Consider the following 27,653-nt stretch of genomic DNA (forward strand, 5'->3'; position numbering starts at 1 on the left):
AACTCTAATGCCTTTCAGAAGGCCTGAAGGATGATGGGAAAAGGAAATCCTTCTAATGGACAGATCTTGGGACTGTCAGGCATGATTTAGGAATTTATTCTACTGCCAAGAGGGTCAAGAAACAGACTGGGGACATTTATTTAAGGGCAGACTAGTGACCACTATTTGATCCTTTTTTCTAGATTTTTTTCCCCTACCTCTAAGTCAACCTCTTTTTCTAATTGATCATTTTTATGATGTCTTTCCTATTGTACCTTTGGCGTGGTGGTAGTAAAATGTGCTAATACACCCAGAGGAGGTCCTTCAGGCAGGATGGTGATTACGACAACCAGATGGAGACTTGAGGAGCAGCCGCTTATAGCTGCACCTCTAAAACTGGATCACATCAGGCAAGACTGTGTCTTGAAGGATGAGTTGTTCTGCAGAGAATAAAGATGTTCAGGGAATGAATATTCCTAGTCCACATCCACTTCTTGGGAATGATTCCAAAGCCCCCATTTTCTACCAGGTGACTCCACTGTCAAGGCTTCTGCAAATGCTTGTGTGAGGTCGTGTGCATACTGCCTATTTCTGTGAGAAGGTCCTGCCCCGTCATCACGGCCACAACTGCCTGAGACTCCTGATCACGCTGAGTGAGCTTCAGTCTCAGGAGCTGAGCTAAGAGATACCAAGAGGTAAGTGGGTCAGTGGAGTTGTGAGGTTCTACAGAGCTGGATTCGGAGTTTGCACCATGGCAACTCAAATGGCATGAATGCCAAGGCTGTGGAGACAGGGCTAGCATGTTGCCTTGTGTGGAGAAGCAGTAATGTAGAGGCCTTCAGAGGAATCAGTCCACATAGAATAAACCAGACGCATAGATGCTTAGGTGTAAGACAAAAAGAACAAAGGAGAGAGAGAGGGAAAGAGACACAGGAAGAGGGTGAGCAGAGAAGGAAGGTAGGAGACAGAGACAGAACTAGACATAGAAACAGCCAGAGGCCACTGCAGACACAGAGAAAGAGATGAACTGTTGGTGACCTCCTAGACAACACAATGTCTGGCTATACTTCTTGTAGTTAAATTCCAGATTTCTGATTCTTTTTAACAACCTCCTATTTACAGGCTATTTTAGGTAGATTTCTGATCTCTTGCAGCCAAACAATTCTTGACCTAAATATCTGCTCCTTGACTGTAGCTGCATCTTATTAAATGTTTAATTTGCAACTATGGAAATACATACACTAACATAACTGGGACACTAAAAAAGTGAGGCTCTTGAGAGAGGGACGTTTATGACATCTAAAGACTTCCAAAGACAGACTTGGTTTTATACAGTAGTAACAGCTAACATTTACTGAGCACTTCCCTTGGGCCAGTTTCAAAAGCTGTGCATGCATGATCTCACCTGTTCATGACAACTCTAGATTTTATTATTATTACTCCCGTTTTGTAGATATGGAAATTAAGGCAGAAAGAGATTAACTTGCTCAAGGACAAACAGTCAGGAAGGGAATAAAGGTGGGATCTACTGTTTATTTACATTAAAACTGACATTTAAAAAAAGTGTATGCATTCATTTAATATTCAGTTGATAAATTTTTGTGAATGCCTCTTATGTACAAAGTTGGATTTAAACTAATGAACTGGTTAACGCTGATGTTACAAATATAAAGTCCTTTAAATATTATTATTCAAAATAAATCTTGCTTTCTGTGGTACACACACACACACACACACACACACACAGATGTGCTTTCAATTTAAGTTTCTCAATTTCCAGAATACCTCCTTTAAAACAGAAGGGAACACATTCTGACAATGCTGTTTTTAATGCCTAACCATTTCAAAATCCACTGGAATATCTGAAGATAACTTGCTGCACGCTGGACTCACATGAAAAGAAACTGCCTTCAGAGGGAAGCTACACTGATGACTACACAGCCATTGAATTAACTGCAGGGTAAGTTACACGTATATAAAAAAGTCAAATGACAAGAATGAGAGGAGCTTTTCATGGAAGGTGGTGAGTAGCCAGGGATTCTGCTTCTCTTGATTTTCTGAGCAGGGCTTGTTTGAGGGCACTAATTTTTTCATCAAGTTCAGCCAGTGAATAGTTCTGCTGTAAACAACAAGAATACAGATTGCTGAATATGACTCTGAAGTATCTTAATGCAGATAAAGTGCTAAATGAACTATATCTAAAATACGGTAAATGTCTTTTTTTTTCCTTCATGAGAATAATTTTTAAACTGAACTATATATGTTGACTATATCATAAACTTAAAGGAATAAAATAACTAAGGTTATTAAGTTATTGACTTTAATAACTTAATATTTCTTTCTCTTTCCTAATGACAAAGATCTGGACCTCTCTACTCTCTGAAAGGACTGTAAAAGCTTTTTCTTTAACCAACTATTCTCATAATCAGCAGTAAAAAAATTAAACTTTAGGATTAGCTTAACTGCTAGAAATTCTCTTTTGATGGGTCGACTGCAAATCAACTACCCCTCCTGGAAAAAATGGATGCTCTCAAAAATATACTCAAAATTCTACAATTAAAAAAATAAGTAGTATGCTACTCTTAAAAAATAAATCAAAGGCGGGGCACCTGGGTGGCTCAGTGGGTTAGGCCTCTGCCTTCGACTTGGGTCATGATCTCAGGGTCCTGGGATCGAGCCCCACATCAGGCTCTCTGCTCAGCAGGGAGCCGGCTTCCCCCCTCCCTCTGCCTGCCTCTCTGCCTACTTGTGATCTCTCTCTGTCAAATAAATAAATAAAATCTTTAAAAAAAATAATCAAAGGGGCGTCTGGGTGGCTCAGTGGGTTAAGCATCTGCCTTCGGCTCTGATCTAGACCTCAGGGTCCAAGGATGGAGTCCTGCATGGGGATCCTTGCTCAGCGGGGAGCTCGCTTGTCCCTCTCCCCAGGCCTGCTGCTCCCCCTGCTTGTATTCTCGCTCTCTGTCAAATAAATAAGTAAAACTTTCAAGGAAAAAATAAATAAATAAATAAAAATTTTCAAAGTTTTTTCCAACTTTAATTTCACATTACTGCCATTAATAGCTACCAGAACCTCACTATTTAAGATTCAACTAATTAATATAGTAGTACTATGGACAGTGGTGGGCTGAAGTCAATATCACCCAAACATCCTTTTTTTATTTAGATGCTAATTAGTAGTGTCAGCAAAGCAGGGAGGGGGACAGGATGCCTGGCCGTCTCAGTAGATAGAGAATGCAGCTCTTGATCCTGGGGTCCTGAGTCTGACTGCCAAACTGTGTATAGAGATTACTTAAAAGGTGGGGGGCGGGGTGTGCAGCAGGGCGCTGGGGCGTCTGTCAATTAAATGTCAGACTCTTGGTTTCAGCTCATGTGATTTCAGGGTCATGAGATCAAACTTCATGGGCACAGGGCTCTGGACTCTGCTCTCAGCAGTGGGGGGTGGGGGGTGTCTGCTTGATATTCTCTCTCCCTCCTCTTCTGCCCCTCCTTCTTGTGCTCTCTTTCTTACTCAAATAAATAAATAAATCTTTAAAAAAAGGGGGGGTAAATCACCTGAGCATTTATTATTTTTCAGCATTTTGTAACTGATAAATTTTACTCCAAGTAACAGCTAGATAGACACTTTCATATTTGGCTCCTCTGAATCATTCCATGCCCCTCAAATAAAATTGTTTCTTTAATTCAAGTTCATAAGTTTATGCTGCCCCCTTTTTTTCCCCAGTCCTAAATGCCAGGTATCATCTAAAAGCAACCAGAGTAAGAACTTTTATTGATAAGGGAGGTGTAAAACTAATCAAACTACTTCAGAAGCCACAACGAGAATTGAGTAACTTACTTGAGGTGGTTGAACTTTTCTTCTTTTTCCAGAAAAGCTCTAGATTAAAAGTGGAAAAAAAGTAAGTAATCAATGCTTAGAAAATCTACACAATTTTCATTTACAGACTACTGAACAAAATACAGAGAACCCTGGCAGAAACAAAGCCCATAAGTCTCAGCAAGCACTAGCTGCCACTGACATCTGCCTTCTTGTATCTTGGAAGGTACCCTCCAAATAATGATATTAAAAGTACATAGTAGTAACACTGAAGCACTGTTTAAGTCAGTTTGCGTAAAAATGTCTATAACTTAAGTGGACAACATTCTCGCTGACATGCTGCTGAACCTTTTAAACCCTGACCAAGTGAATTTTTTTAGATTTTGTCCTTAGTCTCACAGAACCACAAACTTCGGAATAGCAAATTAGCATATTGGTAATTTGACAAAGAAACTGCCAATGTAGGCGGCAAAATGTTCTCATGAATATTTCTGACCACTGGGATTTAGAAGGAAAGGTAAAAATTCCCATTTCCTTTTGTGTCAAAAAGTGTTTCAAAGAATTTCAAGATATGCCTCTTATCAGTAGTTACAGTAAGTGGGAAATCATTAAGTGTTGGAATTATTAAATATGGGGGGAAAGGTGCTTGTATAAACAGGTTCCTTCCTTTGCCAAACTGATCTGGCTACCTGTGATGGGGCCCACAGGCAGGTTAAGGGCTTAATGTTTAATTTTGGTCAGAAGGCTTCTCAGTCTTCTACCTTTCCAAGAGGTGCCTTTTTATACACCTGATTAAAATATACTTCCCCTTGTTTGTCTAAGAATTTATAAGATATTGATAGTTTCCATGGCACTGAGCAATCAGATTATTATCATATCACAAAACCAAACTGAGAAGTATCAGAATGAGGAGAATAAGGACATCAATGATTCAGTACCTTGAAAACAGTAAAATGTGGTCTTTGGGGCTTATTTTAGGTGTAGTGTCTTAAATATTTCCTCCCTTTGAGTCCCATCCCACCACCCTGATTTGGATCTTCATTTCTCCCCAGTGTGGACAATGATGTCTCCTAAACTATCTTCCCTGATTCTAATCTCTCTCCAACTCAGACTTCATAATGCCACCATACAGGAACCTAAATTATAGGTTTCTTTTTCTCAGAAACTTAACTGTGCACTAGTGACACTGGCATTACAAACTGGTTAGTGTGCCCTTCAAGGCCCTCCAAAATATGTTTGCAATTTAATTTTCCACCCAGATCCAGCTCTCACCTCATGTTTCAGGCCCACCATGTACTTGAACACGTGGGCCTGTGCACATGCAGCTGACTCTCCCCTCCCTCATTATAGACTAGAGCTAAGATTCTACCTAGTCAGTGCTTTGGAAGAAAGTTAACAGACCTTCAAAAGTCCGACAGTGAATTATCAGCCAAACGCTATTCATTTGTACATTTATTCAATGCCTACTATGGTCTGTGTTCAAAGACAAACACATAGTTGCCCTTCAGAGGTTCAAAATACAGTGTGAAAAACAGATGTGTAAACATATGATTATAAGTGATAAATGCTACAAAATGAACAGAGTGCTATAAAAATGTACTTGTGAAGCATGTTATATTTACTGTTTCAAGGGTTATAATTTAAAATCAGTAAGTAATTCTTTGGAAATAACTCATAAGGATTGTATGTTTTAAATGGTTTATTAAGTCATGCCCTTAAAAATGTTTAAACATTCAAGTCTTTCCATGTTAAATGTGAAGAGTAAAGTTCTTTAGAATGATTATATTAAAAGGTGCAATAAAACACTAATCTTTGTTATAATTCCTGTTTTATATACATTTTTTTGGAGTTTTATGTCTGTTTCATAACTGAAAAGAAATTCATTTAGTCAGTCTGCTTTTGTTCTATGAACCAAATAAAATTTATATATTTTTCCTGTTAGCTTTTCCCTTTTCATATGCTGTGCTTTAAAGTTACCCATAATAACGAATCTCTATTCAACTACGAGTCTTCCCTGTGTTTAGAGTTCACCTACATTTCAATCTGAATTAAACACATTTCATTTAAAATCTTCTTAGACTTCAGAATTCAGTTTCTACAAAAATTCAATCCTTAAGAAATTCAATGGGCTCAAATTTTCCTTACTAACTAGAAGCTAGAAGACTGTACAGCCTATATAGTCTTTTCTGCACACCTTTAAAAGATATGTAAAAATATGTAATTGCCACTCGTGTACTCCCAGCATGAGGATAGTAAGAGTGATAAATTACATGTTATGTCCTCTGCAGGGTATGTGTGTAACTCCTCTCACGTGCACGGACATTCCTAGGCTGAATCTACTGCAAGCAAGGAGTGCAGCTCCTAAAGATGGCACATTCGTTCTATTATGGATGGGTGACTATGAGATCTTCCTTCCCTTTGGGCCTGTGCCATATTTATTCAGAGGCCTTGAGGACAGAGTTAATCTGAATGTTTAAAGCTTTTCAGTGTTTTGTGCTTCCTTGCAGCTCACTATTGACTTGACATGTCATTCCCAATACTAATCCAAAAGTGATCCTTCTAATAAAACATGTATTGTTTAATAGAATTGGAAATATTTTTTTAAAGTGCCAGTTTTATCACAGGTATGGTAACCTAACACATCCAGGCCAATTCTGTTTACATTTGTAATGCTGCCAGCTGCTGAAGTTAGGCAGTCACTGAGTTGCAGACTTCAGGCCTCTGATAGTCTTAGTGTTCTTACCTATTCTGTGTTTTAACCATCACCTCTACAGACTCTCCCAATTATACAAGTCCTACTCTTGAAATGCTTACCTGATATTTCTATCTGCATATCCTGATAGGACTTTAAATTCACATTTCCTCCCCAAGTATCTCCTCCTTCAGATTTTATTTCTGTCAATGATGGTATATAATTTTTCCAATCAGAAAGTGGATTCACCCTTGCTCTATGTCTCTCTCCACAGCCAATCGATTAATTATCAGTATTTGTCAACTTTATTTCCTACTATCTCTTGCATTAATCTTTTCTATTCTCACTCTCTTGTCCTTAGTTCGGGATCTCACTTCACATCTAAGCTAGTATAATACTGTCTCCTTTTTTTTTTTTTTTTTTAATTTGACAGAGATCACAAGTAGGCAGAGAGGCAGACAGAGAGAGAGAGAGAGAGAGAGAGAGAGAAGCAGGCTCCCCACTGAGCAGAAGAGCCCGATGCGGGACTCGATCCCAGGACCCTGAGATCATGACCCGAGCCGAAGGCATGGGCTCAACCCACTGAGCCACCCAGGCGCCCCTAATACTGTCTCCTTAATCTTAGTCTCTTCCTTCTCATTTACCTTCCAGAACAATATTAGATAAATCTTCCAAATAATGTGCTCAAGTTACCTCCCTGCACAAATGCTTTCAACAGCATTTAAACTTTAAATATTTTAAACTTCTGGGTATAGCAGTTAAGGTCCTCTATAATCTGACTATTTTACCTTTAACCAAATACTCTAAACATTTTATGCTGTGTATAAGAGATCCCCCAAAACAAGATAATGATTTGAAGGGCTGTTCTTTTGCTAACCAAGTTCAATAACAGGTAGATGTTAAGCTTTGTAAGTCAAAATCAAAGAGATTAATGAAGAAGCAAGATCTCTCTGGAGGCATCTAATACTGTGATACGCTCTTGTAAGATCAATTCTACGTTAACAAGGACTACATTAACAAAGTATGAAATTGAACTAGAAAAGTAACCTGCCTAGGGATTACTTAATGAAGGCAGCTTGAATGGGAACAATGTATAGTAGACTGTTATAAGAAAAAGCATACTTTATCAAGTTTTCTAGGAAGATACATTCAAAGAATAATCCTAAAATCAGAAAGACCTTTGTAATTATTTAGTACAACCAAGAAATCTAAATTAGACAACTGAGAGCCAGAGGAACTGTATGATTTATCTACATTTATACAGCTACTTCATACGTGGTTTCTGAAACTGAATAAATGCTAATGGTTACTGAGGTTTTACCATGTGCTAGGCAGTGTGCTAAGTGCTTGACTGGTATTATCTCATTTAATCCTTGCTTCAGCCCTTAGAAATCTAGTAAACCTCATTTGAGGGGAATAAATCACTGAAACTCTTTCTCTAAATTTTTGATCTTTAGGTTTCACTGCTCACATTTGTTATATAACCTGCCTTCTTCATCTGGAAATACTTCTTTTCTGTACCTTACTCTAATACCCAGTTTGCCACTTTGGAAAAACTGCTGGTGTACCTAAAATAATTTAAATTTTATTGTTACCAGTGACTTATAATGATTCATGCTAATGAGTTATTTTACATAGTTTTTCAGATAGAGTTTTAGTAAAATTTTCACTAAAAACTTAGTAAATTAAAAAATTGTTACCTTTTACATGATTTAGTTTTCTAATATGGTGCTGCTTAAAAAAAGAAAGAAAACCAAAAATAAAGAAATAAAATTTAAAAAGAAAAAAAAAGAAAAAAAAAAAGAAGAAAGAAAGAAAGAAAACCAATCCTCAGAAAAGGCAGATGTTATGTATAATCACCCCAAAAGATTGAGGAAAATAACACAATCAGCTCAGGATCGCTTGTCTAAAACCTGCTGATGCGACAAAGAGAGACTTATCAGCACAACATTGTTTCTTAATGTCCCTGGAAAAGGGAGTAAGAATGAATGAATAAATAAGTGTTAGAATGAGGAATTAGACAAATATTGACTAGTCTTTCAAAAAGTTTGGTGGTTAAGGTAAAGAAAAAGATAGGGTGGCAGATTCAGGTGTTTGTCTAGTATGGAGAAGAATGGCAATAATGTGTGAGCTGAGGGAAGGAGTCTGTGGACAGGGAGGGATTAAAGAGACAGAAGGGTAACTGACAGAGCAGGGTTCCAGAGGAAGCCTTTGTTCTACATGTCAGCATGTTCATAGTGACAGGATTGACAACTACCAGGCTGATTTATTATGCTATGGAAATGGCTCAAGTTTGAGAATCTGGGTAACATATAATAAAAGGACCCCTTAAAAAAAAAAAGTGAGTCTACAAATAATACAATGTTTAGAATCACAATTTTTTTAAAAACTAGGTAACTCCCTACATAGGACTATGTTCATTGTTGAATTATTAAAATGGCATTTCACCTGTAAGCAGATAAATGAACATGATGAAGCATCGCAAAATAAACTCTCTATATATAGATAGATATAGATATAGATTTTTTTTAAAGGACACTTATACTTACTACAGATTGGAAATATTCAGGAGAGATTCCTTCCAGTTCCAGGATTTTATCCTCAAGTTTTTTAATTCTCTGATAAATGTCTCTTGGCACTGGACCACCTAAACACATTAAAAAAAATTCTGAAATACTATTGAATAATTCTTCTTACAAATTCTGTTCTTAAAATTCCATGCAGGGGCACTGGATGGCTCAGTCAGTTAAGCAGCCAACTCCTGATTTTGGCTCAGGTCATGATCTCAGGGTCCTGGAATCGAGCCGTGTCGGGCTCCCTGCTCAGTGGGGAGTCTGCTTCAGGATTCTCTTCCCCTCTGCTCCTCCCACTGCTCTCTCTCTCTCTCCAAAACAAAAAACAAAACAAACAAAAAAAGTGCAAAGAAGATACCTATGCAGAAGAATGGGAAATATTTAAGCTTGAGAAGATAATGAACAAGAGTAAATTAAAACGAAATCCTTAGTTCACATTTTCAATATTATACGCTATAGGGTGTAGTATTCTGTTGCACCTCTCCTCCAGCCCCATTTATGCTTCCTATTTTGCCAGTTTTACTTGTAAATTCATTACAAGCTACTGAAGAGTTCCTGTATAGAACAGTGTGTACTTCTGATAGATTTGGATAGTTACTTGAGAGGAAAATGCAAAGGGACACCTAACAGTCCAATTCAGTGACTGCTGTATGTATTTATCACTTTCTTTAATTTCTATTTCTCCTTACATGCCCCATTTCCTCCTTTAACCTAAAATAATATTAAAGAGGAGCTTTCTCATAATTCTTACCTAACAACCTTTCTGTGGAGGGGAAAGATGAATTAAGGTTACTCAAATTTCAGGTTATGATTATATTCCAAATCCTCTTATTTCTCACACTGCAACATGACCATTCTGTCTAGACTCCCACCATCTCTTTATGGATACCACCATCTCCAAATTGGTCTCCGTGTTTCCACCTTGCTCTCATAGCCTATTCTCAATACAGCAGTGACCCTTTTTAAAATGTAAAAGAGAGTGTCATTTCTCTGCTCAAAACCTTCTAGACTTTTGTATCTCACTCAGATTAAAAACCAGAGCCTTTACAGTAGTATCCAAGGTCCTCCACAATTTGGACATTCTCTCCACACCCTTATCATTCTAGCCACTTGATTCCTTTTTTCTGTTATTCAAGTAGGCCAAGTACTCTCACACCTGTGATTCCTCTACCTCCATATTCACAAGGCTTGCTCTCACCAACTTCATGTCTGGGCTCAAAAGTTACCTTATCAGCAAGAACTTCTCTGACCACCATTTAAAAAGTACTAATGTTACCACCTATCCCACCCCACTGCAATCCCTATCCTTTCTCTTACTTTTTTTCAAACCATTACTATTACCTGACAGTCCTATATTTTTTTAATTTATTGCCCATTTCTCCACTTTAATATAAGCTCCAGGAGGGCATAATTTTGTTTTGTTCATTAGGTATGGCTGTGCAGCTTGTGCACTGCACAAACCTAGGAACCATCAGTTCACAAACTACACAGGTGCTCAATATATACTGACTGAATACATAATTAGATAATCATTATGCAATTAAAACATATGGGCAAATTTCAAATCAAAAGTATCAACTTGTTAAATATGAAAATCCTAGAAATAAATTTCTTTTTTGAGAATGTTTATTTCAGGATCTGGGTCATTCTTACTCTTGAGTAAGGTAAAATGAGTAATGTATTTAATTGACTTTGCTCTTGCTGCCCCCTTTACCTAGAATGCTCTATGGCTCATCTCTGTATCTTTCAAGAGCCAGTTCAAGCTTCACTGAGTCAGTGGAGCATTGCCTAAAATGCCTTCACATGGAGGCTCCTTGTGCCCCACCATATATGCTTCCTTCATAGCACCATAACATTCTAATTCAATATTATTCTTTCTTCCAGATAACAAGGTTCTTGAAGCTAGGGACTGCAACTGTATCATTTCAGTATCCCTTGTGTCTAAAACAGCATTTGGCACACAGCAGGCATTCAAAAGATATTTTTCATAATTAACTACTTGATACTATTAGACTTTTAAAAATACATATAGAGAGAGAATGAGAGAGCCCGTGCAAGCCTGTGGGGGGAGGGGAGTGGCAGAAAGAAAGAGAGGTGGCTGGGGGGTTGGGGCGCAGAATCCCAAGCAGGCTCCATGCCCAGTGGGCAGAACCCAATGGTGCTCAATCTCATGACCCTGAGATCATGACCTGAGGCAAAAATTGAGTCGGACGCTTAAATGACTGAGTCACCGTGCCCTGATACTATTAGACTTAATAAGCTAGTCCATCCTTTTATACAGTTGTTTTGTTAAAAATGCATTTCGTTATGGGGGAGGGGATTAATTTTTAATGCTAACCTCTTATTACCCTTGAAGTTTTATGCAGTCTTATCTTCTTCTACTTCCACTCAGGAAATACTCCAGCGAGACTTGGACTCAGAAATTCCTTAATTTATGTGCCTCAGTGCTTTTTGCAGATGTTGTTCCCTCTTTTTGGAATAATTTGCTCCTGCCTGCTGACAAATTCCCAACTAATCCTTCAAGAGTGCAAATGTCACTTCACCAGGGGCACCATCTCTTGACTTCCCCTGAGAGAGCTGAAGACTAACTTTGTGTACCCACTGTACTTTGCGTATGATGTGAAAAGGTGAGATGAACAATCGTTCATTTAAAAACTCATGAATACCTGTTTTGTACCAGAAACTGCACAAGCACAAAGTTAATGAACATGACTGCTCTCGCAGACCTTACTCTCTAGCAAAGGAAACAGGTATTAAATGCACGCAACTGTGATAACTGCTATAAAGGATGACAGGGAGTACCAAGTGCTATTGAGACTACATGAAAGGGGAGTCCGTATCATCTGGGATCAAGAGGGGAAAGTGTGAGCAGGAGAGAAAGCCTGGGTCAGGGCCCTAGGACAGCAAAATGAGTGGAAGTTAGGAAGCCCAGAGATGGGGCTGGAACTATAGATGTAGATCATGCTACTTAAAATTATAATCCCCTCCCATCCCAAGATCCCTTCTCTTCACTTTATTAAGCTGCTTTATCTGTAGCTCTTCTTGTGTAGCATATAATTTATATACTAGAATTTTTGTTCACTTGTATTCCCGGTGCCTAGAATAGCACCTGGCTTATTTTTGTGGAATGAATGAATAAATACTAAGTTTGGTATGCATATAAGGGTAACAGAAACTATGAAAGGATTTTTAGCTGGGGAGTGGCAAGATCAGCAAATCAGAACTTCAGGAAAAGCAATTTGGCTACTGGTATAGAATTTGTCTTGAGGAAGAAGTCTAGGGGCAGAGCAACCAACTGATATCCCTTCATCAGTCCGAGGCAGAGAACACAGTGACTTCAACTAGAGTAGTAGATGTGAAAGTAGAAGTGGGTAGATCTGAGCAATATTTAGAAGATAGAATCAACAGGATCTGGTGACTAAATGGGGAGGGAGACTCAGGCTTTGCAGGCAGTTAAGACTGAGGTTTGATTTCTACTTGTCATTACTACCTTGGGCATGGTGCTTGAGGTCTCTGAACTCATTTTCTTTATCTGACAATAACGGCACCAACAACTCACAAGGGTACTGTTAAATATTAAGTGAGTTGACATGGATAATACTCTGAGAGTAACTGGCACTTAGTATTATTCAATAAATGTTAGTTCACTTCCCCTATGGCATTTACTGATCTTTATGCTTATCCTGACTGAAAGATCCTTGAGGACTAAGATCACACTTAGCAATACTTTGTACCTAGCACAGTGAGTGATAAGAATGAGACACAGTCATTAAGTTATGAAATTGGTGGCAGGAAAAAGATTATGTTAATTTTCAGCTGTGACTTAATAAACTGAGAATGTCAGGATCTACTTGGAATCTATTCCCATTCTACTAACAGTCTCAAGTTGGTGAGAAGTGTATGAGTAGGAAGAAGAGCATAAACACATGAACTGTAGATTCCTTGAGAGTAGGGGCTATGCTTATTCATTTTTGTACCAATCAGAACAAAGTTTTGTACATGGCAGATGCTCTAATGGAAATTCTGTAACTAAATAAACTGAGTTTAACTATTTGCAAAGGTTCATTTATGGGGCATCGCCCAGCACTCTGCTTACCTGTCTGCAATCGCAAGTGAGCCTCAATATTTTGTAGTCGTTCTTCAACAGCCTGATTGCCACAATCTCGGAGCAAGCTGTTAGGTTTATGACCTGACCCCTGAATTCCTTCAGGTCTGGTCTGTGGTCCATATGTATTCACAACTCTAGAAACTATATTAAGAAACTTTTGAGATATAAATTTAATAGGCTTAAAATTCAGAAATTCTAACAGTACTTCATATTCTTTTCATAAAATCCATCTGACCATCAACCCAAGTAAGAAGGTAAGACTTTTTGTTTTAAAATATACAAAATTTAGATAGCAAGTGATATCTATTTCATTTTGCTTATAATCTAGAACAAGCTTCTGTCAATGATGAAGATACATAGTGGGTTCTTACCTTTTACATGACTTTTAAATCCCGGGTAAGGAGTAAAAACTGCATCAGTTCTTGCACAACTGTTTTCTAAGGAGAATTTAGATGAGTATAAGTATATTCTTAACTTCAAATGTAAGAGATTTTGATAAACTTCTAATAATTCATATTAACATACTACTAGTAAGAGAATTATCATTTTAAATAATAGTAATTAAATCACCATCTCATACAGGATAAAATACAGTGAACTTCCCCCTCTAAAATTTATAATCTTTAATCTTACCTAATCTTCAGATTTGCATACAGAAAAGTCCTTAGCACTCAATGGCACAATTTAATTTTTAATAAATACCAATATTCCCCCAAACCATCTGGGTCTTTAGAGAAAATACTTTATTTTATAGAGAGCACTTAATTCTCTATATGCCAATGAGACATTATCCATTTATTTCATCATAGAAATAAATTGAACTCATTACTTTTACTAAAAAACCTTAAAAAAATTCAGCATTTTAATATTATTTACGGATCAAATTAAGGATCCTCTAATAAAGATTAATTATACATTTAACACATTTTTATTTCAGAACTCCATACAAAAAAGATCTTAAAACCTCAAGAATACCACATACTTTTCCACTTTACCTAGATTTCCAATGCTAATTTTAAAAAATCTCTACCAAAAGTCAGCTATCTCTTTCCAGACCACTCTTTTCAAAAAATGCAATTTTAGGAAAAATAAGTTGTAAAAATTTGTTCCAATTTTTTTCTAAGATGAAAAGTATATATATATATTTTTTCAAATTAGGTATCAAAAGATAAATTACGAACCCAGGGGGAAAACTGGAAAAATGTTAACATAATATAAAAATGTTTCATAATATTTAAAATGACATTAAGTAAAACCATGCACTGCAGTAAATTTCCTGAAAAATTCCCTTGATTTTTAATAAAAAATAGATGGTAAAAGAGATACTGAAAGAAAATTTTTTCCCCTATGGAATTTTAAAAAAATCTATTGTTTATACTTAAGTCAGATTGAAAGGTATCAAAGGAATACACTAACACATTACAATACATTCATTTTTTTTTTCCAGTCTGAGTTTCCTAAATAGGTCTGCTGACAAATCAAATTGTGTGAACATAATTCCAAATTCATCTTTTATATATAGGTACTAAACAGAATCATTTTCTTCTTCTTTCCTTTTTCTTTTGAGACACCTCAATATACGTTTAAAGGGCCATCACTTCTCCATTCTCTTTCTCCCATTTCATGGGGCTAAAGGTTAAAAAAAGAAGCTATCATCCATTCCAGAGTTATATTCCAAGTATATAGATTAACTGACCCATCAGTGAGAAATTCAGCATGGTGTGAAGATAGTGAATGTGTGAGTGCTAGTCACTCTCCACAGCAATTCTTGCTAGCACTGTTTTGAGCCAGCAAGGGATTGAATGGGCCAAGGAATCCTGCTGAGCATTTCAATTCTTGTCAATTTCTATCCCCTGGTGGTTTATAATAATAGAGTTAGCAGGGAGAACAGAGGAATAACATTAGTGACACATGCGCTTGTTCCCTCAACAAACCCTTTCTCATGGGTTGCCTGCAGTTGGATGGATTGTAGTACCTGAGATTGTGCCACTACTGTACCTATTCTGAAAAGCTAACAGAAAAATAATACTAAGTCTATGCATGTATAATGTTAATAGCAGAAAAGGCTGAATTTAGGACCCACTTGAGCCTGTATTATTTCATTATTAAGAGAATCAGTGTACCAATGTAAGAGTCAATTCTAGGTTCATTTGACAATTCTGTATTCATAATAATTAGCTAAGAGATGTCAGAGGCAACAAGAAAAATGTTCATTCCAATTAGGAACTCTTTTCCATAATTTTTTCTAAGAACTACTTGTTCTGATTATTACTATGATGCCTGAGAAAGATCCATGCCAGTGCTTTGCAGTATTTTGTATTCTACAGCATACCTACAGATCTGTAACTACACTATAGCATCAAGTAGAGAGGAAAAGGAGAATCTGATGAAAAATGGCAAATGTATACACTAAGAGAGAAAGGAAAAAAGCATAAGACACCATAGTCTTGATGACAGATCGCTTTTATCATGACAAAACATTTCAAAAAGCTCAGGAGTAGTGAGAAAACTGCTCCCTCTTGAGGAGTATTAACTTTACTAAGTTTACTTATATATTAACATAATTTCAAAAATACATTTACAGGCTCAAAATTTATATAGTTTAGTTCCTTCCTAGTGAGACTGAAAAATGCTGCCACCCATACTTCATCTTCATTTCCCAAAGGAACTTTAAAAAAGAATCTTCACCTGTGGTAAACATTAGCCCTTTTATGTCCACATTTATTTGATTTTGGCATAACCAAAATGAAACCCATTTTTGCAATGTAGTCTTATTAAACAGAAAGAATTTCCACTGCCTTAGTTTCTAAATAAACCTGTGAAATAAATTGTGACTTAATGTTATTCATTTTTAAAAACAAATGAAAAATCAGAGCAACTCTAAAAACTGTGCTTAAAATCCTATGAAAATTAACTTCTTCCAGGTAGTTACCTTGATTACAATCAATAACATTGCAAAATTCCCTGACGTTGTTTTCATTGATTTCAGCTTGCTTTCTTTCAATAAATGCAGATATTCGTCTTTCAATCTATAAACAATAAGTATGCATGTTTTAACAGTTTAAGCATAAGATTTAAAATAATACTCCCCCCCCCATAAAACCTTCTTACTTCTGCTTTTCCAGCCTTTATTTGAACTACTTCTGGATCATAATGGATCTGTGTCTTTTTCACATCTCCTAAATCACAATCTTTGTGCTTTTCTTCCTCTTGTAGGTCACTAATGGGAAATTTGGCATTTACTTCATTCTTGTTCCCCGTTTCTGTTTTTTCTATCTCTCCAACAACAGTTGTATTCTCCTCTTTAATCAGAGGCTGCAGCTTTGCTAAAAAAGGCTGAGAAGAACAGAATTCCATCTGCAGAGGTTCAAACTAATCAAAATTAATTATACATTTAACATTTATATAAATTTCTGCTAAGTAAATGCAATATTTAATATCAATTAACTACATATAAAAAGTTAGCATATCAGTATACATAGATCTGATCACATGTAAGTGTTTGCTGTTCTCTGCTATTGTGACCATTATCATTTGGTATAAATCTGTTAAAAAAAAATAGAAAGAAAGAAAACCTGAGGAAATTTAAAATTTTCTTTGAGGGAATCATTCTGTCACTCATCTTTTATTTTGTGCCAAATCAAAGCCTCAGCCTCTGGCACCAATGCCACTTAATTAACATGTCATTCAAATGCCTCCTCAGAACACTAAGGCTTAGTATTTTTCCTCCTTAACATGAGAGCCAGTGCTCTCACTCAGCAAAGCCCTGCATTATCACTGTATCACTGGAGATTCTCCACTTGAAACTGCAGTTGGCCAAAGTGAAGGAGAGAGCATAGACATGAAATATATAGGTGTTATGCTGAGTGAACACTCAGGCTTTTCCTGACATGGCAAGATATCTTCTTGGGTCATGAAATTAAATTTTTAAAAAAGAAAATGAACAAGGGGAAAAAAAAACTACCAAGATCCACAGCTGGGAAGAGATATATGCCTATCACTATAGTAGAGTGGGTAAAAAAAACAACAAAAAACAACCCTATTGTATAATGTAAATTATACTACTCAAAACCACCCCCCCCTTAATCAGGCCTCAATTGAGATCTATCGCTCATTATTTCTGTCTGTTAATTTTCAACATGAAACACAGTTAAAATTTCCCATAAAGTCACTAAACAGAGGGCTGAAAATTAATGTTTATTCCATTAATCAAAACACACCCATAGTTGTTAATGTTCCAGTTATTTTTTTCATACCTATAATTTTGCTTCTGTTGTTTACTATACCAAGTACTCTTCTGGAACCTTAGAACATCTTAATAGCAGTAAAATGACCAATCCAACAGTTCTTCCACTTACCTTTTGACACTTCATATTTTATACTTTGGTTAGAGATAAACTGCAAACTTAACAACAATTATAATTGCAGAGATGTTCAATTGGAAACCAGCAAGGTGATAATACTGTTCAGTTATTGAACTGAAATATTAAAAAATATAACAGTACTATTATAAATAACTCAATGTTGATTTCTAATATAGAGGATGAATTATTTCAAACTGTTAAGAAAAAGAAAAGATAAAATAGTGACTGGCTACTTACTAAGATGAGACATTAATGTCACAGAAATTACTTTCTTTTTAAAAACTATGCTGAAACTGTTTAATTGCAATAGACACTCCAGGATGTGTCATGCTGGGATAATGCCACTTCTTGAACCACTGAAAGCACTCCATGAGCCTCCAAACTCACCCAAGGCATGGAATCATTATCATAGCATGACACACACCTGCCGTGTCTTATTGCTTAATTATAACCCACCATAGATGCAACTGTATTGAATTTTCAGTGCAAGTCTAGAATTGAATAGAACTGCATTCATTCAGTCTTCACAGCCACATAGGCCTATTGGACTATATTCCTGAGACTGTCCAGATCACTATATAAATTAACAGATTTGGATCTAATCTGGCTGAAGTAACCGTTTATTGATAACACTGTTAATACAGTGGTAAGACAGAACTGACAAATACTCTAGCTTATAATTTAACTACAATTAATTTCTATTCTCAATACTGACTTAATGTTTTTAACAAGAAATTTACCTGTAAATATAAAACATGTTGCTCAAGTGCACTAAAGAGCAAAGCAGGCTGGAATGCCGAGAGGCTCTGGAGCTTGTTCCAATCGATTGTAATTTTCACCACATCATCTCTGAGGTTAAGCTTCAAAGGGGCAAACCAGCAACATCACAAAAATTACATGATTAAGCTGTGTATATGGGATGTCACAAAAATGATACTTCTTTAGAGTCACATGCCTATTTAGCTTAAAGTTACCAGATTTTTAATGGTACATTAAAATGCTCTCATTAACATTTTAAAGGGCCAAGAAAGGTGTAATCTTCATTAAAAAACCAATGACCTCTCATTCTAATTCTGTTCTCGGGTCTGTGTAATGGGACCATCTTACAGGTGAAACCATCCACGAAAGATGGAAAGATGAGGCTTTTTTTGATACTTCATTTTCTAAAACCTTTGGATGAGGGCCAAGATAGGCTTGTCCTATTCAGTACTTCTAGCTCAGACCATTAAACAAAAGGGAAGGCACATTTATGAAACTTCTGATATAAACATTCCTTTTTGTTAAATATGTACACAAAGACATAACTCACATGTATCACTACTCTGATGTTATCTGAATCACATTTTTATTATTTTCAACTTTAAACAATTTTAAAATAATTTAAAAATGAACATTATGCATACACATTATAAAGTCTAGGGATAAATGGCAACATGTTTATCTACTTCAAATAAAAAACTACAATCTAGCTGTGGAAATCTTAAAGTGAAAAACAAATACTCTTCCACAATAGTGAAATAAATGGTCAGAGACTGAATAGAATGGCCAGATCTTTCACTAAATAGTATTTTCTAATACTGTGTGAGGGCTTGTCATATAAAACTTTTTATAAGTTGGCTATGTGTGACCTGTTAGAATAAAATTATATATAGAAAACTACCAAGAACCTACATATAAAATTAATATCAAAATCAGTGGAAATTTTAGAGGGAAAGCCTCCATCTCCAGGCTTTCAAGTAAATAAAAGTGAACCTGCAAAAAAAAAAAAAAAAAGTGAAACTCCAAAAACTTTTCTAGGGATATGCATTTACAGCATACTATAAAGATACACTGCATGGTAGGATTAAGTTTATTGTTTTTTCAGAAATCTTTTATTAAAAGTCATGTTTTCCACAAAATAAAGGCAAATAGTACATTAGTTCAAATATAGATGTTATGAGTTGTGATTATAAAACAAAAAGATGAATCACTGTACAAAGAACCAGAGATCCAAAGTTACCAAAAAAGGCACTGCATTGAATAAATACTATATGACAAAAATTCACCACCCTTTGCATGAGACCAGACAAGACACATTTAAAGTACATATCAGATAGGTATAAAGAAATAGAAAGTTTCGGATAGGCTGTACTGGCAAAGATTAGTTTATAATCACTACAGTTTTACATTAGATTACTGCATTAATCTTAATTTATATTAATGCTCCTAAAAATTTCATTAGACAACAACTTATGTATGGAAGTAAACTATTACTGAACTTCTACAGTCCTCTAAGACTATTAAAATCAGTTGATAACAAATTTATGAATAGAGTTTAGGGATAACACAGACAAATCCTTAACCAAAATAAAGCATCACATTTTCTAGAGAAAACAATAACTTACAGAAAATAAATCTTAATGTTGGGATCATACTTTCCTTTCAATTTAACATAATTATGTAAGCCTTTCAAACACAATTCAAGATACTTGGTTTTTTAAGAAAACCACATAATAATGATACAGATTAACTTTAAATTGTCCCAATATATCCAACTGTTTATTCAACAAATTCCCTATTAGTAATGAGTTCTCTGCACTTTTACCTTTTGTACTTGTAATTGTAAATCATTCACTCAAAAATGTATTAGTCTCACATTAATATGGACTATTTAAGTATGCATTTTCAGTAAAAACTTAAAATTAATATGAAACTCCAAGCTAACAATAAATAATGCTTCCAACTTGATAAAATGAGCCATGCAGAGGCAAGCAATAATGTTAAAATCCGTAAATTTGAAAACTGGAATACTTTTTAACGTTCAGTTTTAGGTTTCCTATTGAGGAGAGCCAACAATATAATGATAGTATGCAGAATGAAATTTAGGCATATTGAAACTTTTTTTTTTTTAACTTACATTTAAAAAAAAATCCTGTAAACTTGTTGCAAAAGTAAATAGTGATTTCCTCCAGGGGCAATTTTATAAGTATTGTGGCTTTCATTCTTATCTTTAAACAATACATCTCAAAATATAGAGAATATAAAAATTGTTAGTATTTAATTAATGAGAATGATTTAATTTCTTGACATTTGTACAGATGGTTCCTTTACTGTGTCATGTAAACTTTCCAAATATTTACTCTAAACATTTTTGACAGGTGACATTAAATCATGAAATATATATATATATTAAGATTTGTAAATGAGATTTAAAAATTCAGTATTTAATTTTCAAAAGAAATGTTTAAATTGTTTCTTAGTGTTACTTTAAAAAATATCTCACCACTGAAAATAAAACTTCCATAAATTATAGGTGAACATAAACTTTTTTCATCCTGACATTAAAACACAAATAAACCTTAAAATTCTAATGTCCAGCACATAAAACGTTCTTAAACTATTAAACTATTACAGGTCTTGGGTGATAAAACTAAAATATTAATGTCCCAGGTCTTTAAAAAATTTTAGTAAGTCCGTGGCAAACAACTGAGCTCAAAAGTTAAAACTTTTAGCAGATCTATTAATAATTGTTCTGTTACACCAAACAAAATTTTAACTTAGAGTAATGACAAACATATTAGGATTTTTAAAAATATTGAAGTAACGTTTTAAAAAATTTATTCTCCATCCACCCACGACTTTTAAAAATATATATTTTTTTACAAATCAGACAAATGTTCTGCCTTCATAAAGGAAGTTAACACTGTGCCTCCTACGGGCACTAGTACCAACCCCGTAACAAACTTTTTGAACTGGAAAATATTCCAGGATACAAGAGAAAAGATTTCCTTTTTAAAAGCAAGCAAACTTATTTTCAAGTTGTTTCTCATTTATAGTATGCTTTGCATTTTACTTCATGAAACAAAATAGTCACTTGATCGGAATAGCGTGTAAGGAGTACTTTTATTTAAATCCAATTTATGACATTTCTGCAGAAACTAATCAGCCAGTTAAATTAGTTAATAATTAAATGACGATTAAACAACAGTTCTGATGCAAACTGTATCAACCATGGATAACTCATCCAACTTTAAGCAAGAAGTATCCACATTAATTCCTTTTATTTTCCTCCCTCTATGAAAGGGTAAGAGATGCACAAAATATCCAGAAGGAAAAAAAGAAATAAACCAAGTGACTCCTAAAAGCAAGTCATCCAAAAAAAAGGCGAAGAGACCTTTTCCAAAACTCTCAGATCGTACAAACCTATCAATTTCTATAATGAATTCACTGAAGGAAAGGGGATCGTGAGCGCCGGGCACCTTCCAAAACCCACAAAGCTTTTTACACATTCCTTCTCTCAAAGCATGTTCTTCTCGGAGCCAGGTTTTTCACTTACACTATACTCTCTCACTTTGGGGGAGAAGAGTTGCAAGGAAATCTGATCTGCAACCCATCCTGAACTAAGCCCGTATGGCGATCCTCACTCCGACTGCAGACGGCTGGGCTCGGGCTCCTCCTCCGGCCTCAGACACTGTCCCGGTACCCGGCAGCCCTCCACAGCCCCCCGCCTCCGCTAGAGGAAAAAAGGGGGGGAGGGGCCGGATAGTTTCCATACCGCTACTCCCACAGATCACCACTCACTTGTCCCACCAGGCTATGCAGAGAGCGAAAGATTTCGCAGAGCACCTCTTGGGAGAGATTGGGGCTGCAGCTCCGCTCCAGACTCCCGTCACCACTGCTCGAGAGACTAAGCTCAACGGCAGCAGCCATGACACCTTCGCAAGCTAACCCCGCCACCACCAACTTGTGCTCACAATCCCCCCTCCTGTTTTCGTCGCCGGCAGATGACGTAAAAACACAGCGTCTAATTTAGAACGGGCCTTTGAGGGCCCACCTCTCGTTATGATTGACAAGCCGATGCACCAATCAGGTGCAACTATATCGTCACGCCAAAGACTTGGAGCAGGTAATTGCCGACCCGAGCGAAGCTGGCGTATAGTATTTGGGATGGTGATTGGAGCGGTGGTCTACTGAGGGTTAGCATCTGAAGCCTATCTTGATTTTTAGATGTTCCTTATGAGCGTTGGTAAGAGGAAACTTAAAGTTAAATGTTAGAGTTTTAGAAGTTAAAATTTTGAATTAAAAGTTAAAATTTGAACATGGCGCTGTGGAGTCTGAGGAAAGACTGCTGGTCGGGGATGCAGCAGTACCCACACCTGCTTCTAAACTTCGGAAAACTCTTTCACATAGAATGGTCATACTTAGAACATTTTCACCTCTACAGGGTTGTTTAAAACTTACGTAAATTAATGTCACTAATTTTTTATGTGAGAGAGCGGAGAATATGAAAAAACAATAAAATGCCCTACGTTTCCTCGTGTACTATCAAGGGAATGGCATTAATTACTTTAAAATATGTTAGGTTTTAAAACATCCATCAGTTGCTACTCTCTGGGTGATACTGTAGAGACACTCACCCTAAAGCTTTCAAAGAAGTGAGACACATCAATACGGTTCTAACAGTTTAACCCAAGTAAGTAATGGCATGCAACACAATCTTTGAAACTAGAAGGAAGACAAATCTGAAGTGAAATTTGCCAACGTATTATTCATCAGATTTATTAAAAGGTATTTGAATGACTTTTATGGTATATAGTCAGACTCTAACATTAAAAAGTTTTGTTGTCCAACTGAAAAAAAATTTAGAAGAATTTTAAATGTTAAGCTCTATTCAGAAATAAAACCCATCAGTTTATAGATAAGGGAGGAGGCATTTAAAATTCTTAACTCTAATAGTCTAATGCATTTACAGTAGAGGCAGCAAAGGTGGAAACTTGCACAATATGTATTCTTCAGTTTTAGAGAGGCTGAATGAAAGGAGCAGAATAGGCATCAAGGAACTGGAATAGGGGCGGTAGGGATAAAAGAACTCCTTTGACCTGTCTCTAGGGAGCCTCTTAATTAGGCTCTCATTTCCAAAGATCACCAGGCTTGACAGGATCTTGAGAAATCTTGTCTGTTCCCTTGCTCACAGCAAGATATACAATTTATAATCCGCCCTATGTCTAGAAACATCCAGAAAAAGATTTCACAATATGTAATCCAAAATCGAGCAACCTTCCCATTCAAGGCACTCATCTCCATATCTAACTAAAATTCATGATTCTTTGCAGTGCAAGCATATTTTCTTTCCCTCTGGTTCTCTTTTTAGAGAATAATTATAACAGGGTAACTAGATTTTTTTTTGTTTTTTTTTTTTTTTGTAACAAGTTAGTAACTGGTTTCAGATCATTTGTTTTCATCTAGGTGTGAAGGTTTTTTTGTATCAATATTCAGGACACTGGTAGGAAACAGTTGGGGACATGCTTTGTATAAGAATACCATCTTGAATAAGGTACTGCTCGTTCCTGTCTATGCCATCACTGAATTTGAAATTTCAAGTTTTACTTGTTCCCTTGAACCTCTATTATAGAAGTGGTTATTTGACTTTTATATGTTATCTCTGTAATTCTGTGTTTTGATATCCAGACTTCCACTTATATCTTAGTATTGCTTACTGAGATAATACTTGGAATTTAACTCTTTTATGCATTATTTCTACTTTCCAGGGATCTTTCTGACTCCTTCCTGACGCTTACTACCTTCATTTTGGAAAATTTCTCATTTTCTTCTATTTATTTTAAATAGAAGAGTTTGTAGGCTGAAAAGATGTGGATTTCTTTGGGCTAACTTTAAATGGAAATACGTAGATAGTAATGTACAACAAAAATATAATGAAAGCTATGACATTTAGAAAGGAAATAAAGGAAATAATTTTCCCCTTATAGAAGACTAATTTTAGTTTATAAAGTGGGTTCCTGAAAAATCTGCTGCCTGGCAGAAATGATTCAAAGTGTTGGTCTTAGCATTACCAACAGAATTAGAAATACTGTCCTGCAAGTTTATGGTAAGATCAATTGAGAGGATAGAAAATATAAATGAAATCCGGCCTATCTGTCTTAACAACAAAATTGTCCTTTATGAAGTGCCTTTAATGTACAACCCCATGAAATAATCCGGCGCACAGTAAAATGCCTGCAGTATTAATAGTGCTCAAGAGATGTTCATTCCATGTATATAGTACACATTTTAACCAATGCAGCAAAGGAAAAATCTTCTCTGGCTCCGCATAACCTGATGGATAAGTTTAAGTTCCTTAGAATGGCATCTTAGGCTCTTCTCATGATCTGGCCTTTGCCTAAATTTCCAGCCTCATTTTCTGCCACAAACCTTCTGGTGCTTAATGCTTCTGAAACTGTTCTTAGTTCTTCAAAATTTTACTATTTTTTGCCTCCATGTTTTTGTTTTTGTTTTTAATTTATGCCCTTGCCTCTGGTCAGCTTAAAGAACTCCTATTCCTCCTTCAAACTCCAGCTCAGAAATCTCTGGGAAGTCTTCCTTAATTCTTCTCATAAAGAGTTTATCCTTTCTGCTAAACAACTCCTACAAATTGTATATACTTTCCATTATTGTGCTTATCATATTGATAGTAAAATTTCCCTGAATCTGAGTCTGTCTCCCCACTGAACTATGAGCATTTATATGTATCATATTTGTATATTTAAGGTTTGCTATAGTACCTGGCATACAGCAATTACTCAGTATATTCTTATTGAGCTGAATTTATTTGCCTGTCTAGGGTGAACAAAAATGTAAAATGGGACAAAAACAAGTTTCTACTCTTGAGGGGAAATTGTACCACATGGGAAGAATGATAGACAAATTCATTTCAAATAACAAAGCATGTCTCTTTATCCTCTTCTGGAATAATACCAAATTCAAACTGCTCAAATTTTTCTTAATACATATAGCTAGCCTCCATAACCATTCTCATGAATGATAGCCATACCAATTAATTGTACCTTGTATATGCCAGACACTCTGATCATCATGAGACATATAAAGAGGAATCAGACAAGGACTCTCTCAAAGAGCTCCAATTTTTAGTAGGCTAGGCATATATGTAAACAAACAACTATGATATAATGTGAGAATGATCATTTTAGAAGTATGTATAAGGCAATACAACCAGTTAATTCCTTTGGGGAGGTGTTTGGATTCAGTGTCAGGAAAAGCTCTAAACACTTGATGTATAACATAGATTGAGGATCAAATGATGAGTACATTTCTTAATTTAGATAAAGCATGAGCATCAACTTGAACGTACTTAATGTGTTTAGGGAGGATTCACTGAAGAGAAGAAGTATGGCTAAGCCAGCATTTCCCAAAGTTTGTTCTGCTGAACACTAGTCCTGTGAGATGCTTCTTTTAACAAAAGTTTCCATGGCCAAGTAAGTGGGAGTAATACTGACTAATTGTGTTACCATTCATGAAATGGATCACAACATTCCACTTTATATTAGCAAGGAGCTTACACTATAATCAAGTCCAACAACACAACTCAACAAATCCCAAAATCCCGTCTTCAAGGATTTGTTTACTGGGACTCTCCATACGAATTTCTGAGTCAGTCAGGGTTTAGTTAGAAAACAGAAACCATACCTGCTATTTGAACAGATAAAATGTTAATAAAAATTGTTATTAGGGTAAATTGTTAAGAGATAATAAGAAAACAATACTAGATCACAAAGATAGCAAATTCAGGAAGCAGCTAACCCCTCTAGGGCTGGGGGAACAAAGGGAAGAATTTGGAATTATTAAAATTTAGGAGCTTAGAGGCACATCCCTGTGGAGTCCCTCAGAGAAGGGAGTGGTGCTCACCTGGGATTGATGTCTTAAGAGGTGAGGGGACATGATGAGGCTGATTTGGCAAGTGTTTAAAACTGCAAAGAAAGCATCCAAGCACTGCAGAACAACACCATGCAGACTAACATACATGCAACTGAGATCCCTGAAGGAGAATAGAGAGAGATCAGAGCAGAAGAAACTTTTCAAAAGATGATGGCTGAGATATTTCCAAAAATAATGAAAGCATCAAATGACAGACCCAAGTAGTAGTAGTAGTTGTATACTCCAGTAGTAGTTGTATACTTCTGTGTAACAAATTCTCCCAAACTTAGTGGCTTAAAACAACAAAAATTTCTCATCTCCTAGTTCCCATGGGTTAGAAATTTAGGAGTGGCTTTGCTTGGTGGTTCTGTCACCCACTGTGGAGAAAGCCGGCAAGGCAGAAGCCATGGTGCCTTTTAGCACCTAGTCTTTCAAGTCACACACGGTCACTTCCATCTGATTCTGTTTGTCAATAGCAAATTATGGTGGTTTGCCCATACTCAAGAGGAGGGAAATTAGGCTCCACACCTCCATTTTAAATATCAAGGAGAAATGAGTATTTTTTAATGTAAGCAAAACGAAGATACTTGATTAACAGCAGACTGCACTGTAAGAAATGTGAAAGGAAGTCTTTCAGGCAAAAGGACCATGATACTAGCAAGAAATTTGTATCTAGGGGCGCCTGGGTGGCTCAGTGGGTTAAAGCCTCTGCCTTCAGCTCAGGTCATGATCTCAGGGTCCTGGGATCGAGCCCCGCATCAGGCTCTCTGCTCGGCAGGGAGCCTGCTTCCCCCCCTCTCTCTGCCTGCCTCTCTGCCTATTTGTGATCTCTCTCTCTCTGTCAAATAAGTAAATAAAATTAAAAAAAAACTTGTATCTATACAATGAAATAAAGATCTTAAGAAGTAATTAAACTAAAATGACATATAAAAGACATTTCTTTCCTAGGGTGACTGGGTGGCTAAGTCAGTTACATGTCCCACTCTTGATTTCAGCTTAGGTCTTCATCTCAGGGTTATGAGTTTGGGCCCCAAGTTGGGCTCCACAGTGGGTGTGGAGCCTACTTTTTAAAAAAAAAGGATGATTTTTTCTTTATTTTTAGTTGTTCTAAGGATAGTTAACAATCTAAAACAATAATAGTTGCAAATTTATTGTGGATTTATAGCATATATAAAAAGAATGTGTGACAACAATAACAAAAATTGGGAGGGAGGAATTTCACGTGTACACTTGTAAGGTTTCTAGCTTGTACATGGAACAATCTAATATTTGAAATAGACTGTGATAAAGATGTAAATTATAAGCCCTAGGATAACCACTAAAATATTTTTATAGAAATATAGTTAATAAGCTAATGAAATATGAAGGAATCATAAAAATAATTCAAAAAAGAGAAGAAGAAAGAAAAAAGACATGGGGCAAATAGAAAATA

The 27,653-nt window shown here is 36.1% G+C and overlaps 1 protein-coding gene across 6 annotated transcripts; it reads right to left on the reverse strand.

Annotated features, from left to right (window-relative positions):
- Positions 1-235: 235 nt before the first annotated feature.
- Positions 236-22,288, reverse strand: MBIP (MAP3K12 binding inhibitory protein 1). Of its 6 annotated transcripts, none has more exons than XM_080808349.1 (10): positions 22,094-22,285; positions 19,205-19,285; positions 18,274-18,393; positions 16,281-16,505; positions 16,102-16,198; positions 13,541-13,606; positions 13,158-13,310; positions 9,038-9,135; positions 3,818-3,856; positions 236-2,098 (listed from the first exon to the last, which is right to left on the reverse strand). In XM_080808349.1, exons 1-10 carry the CDS (start codon positions 22,220-22,222, stop codon positions 1,991-1,993), a joined length of 1,116 nt encoding a protein of 371 aa, XP_080664475.1. In that variant the 5' UTR covers positions 22,223-22,285; the 3' UTR covers positions 236-1,990. The 6 variants fall into 6 exon arrangements, with proteins under 6 accessions (XP_080664475.1, XP_080664479.1, XP_080664477.1 ...); XM_080808350.1 differs by having other exon boundaries at positions 1,489-2,095; positions 22,094-22,265; XM_080808353.1 differs by lacking the exon at positions 19,205-19,285 and having other exon boundaries at positions 22,139-22,288.
- Positions 22,289-27,653: the final 5,365 nt, after the last annotated feature.

Source organism: Martes martes (assembly GCF_963455335.1).
Source record: "Martes martes genome assembly, chromosome: 7".
In the NCBI taxonomy this organism is placed as follows: Eukaryota; Metazoa; Chordata; class Mammalia; order Carnivora; family Mustelidae; genus Martes; species Martes martes.

Bases quoted from the DNA above. Each gene is read 5' to 3' on its own strand.
- MBIP (XM_080808349.1), bottom strand. From the start codon at position 22,222: ATGGCTGCTGCCGTTGAGCTTAGTCTCTCGAGCAGTGGTGACGGGAGT. The intron at 16,199-16,280 runs GTAAGAAGGTTT...TATTGTTTATAG, and splicing joins TAAAGGCTGGAAAAGCAGAA to ATTGAAAGACGAATATCTGC. The intron at 3,857-9,037 runs GTAAGTATAAGT...CTTTTAATCTAG, and splicing joins CTGAATATTTCCAATCTGTA to AGCTTTTCTGGAAAAAGAAG.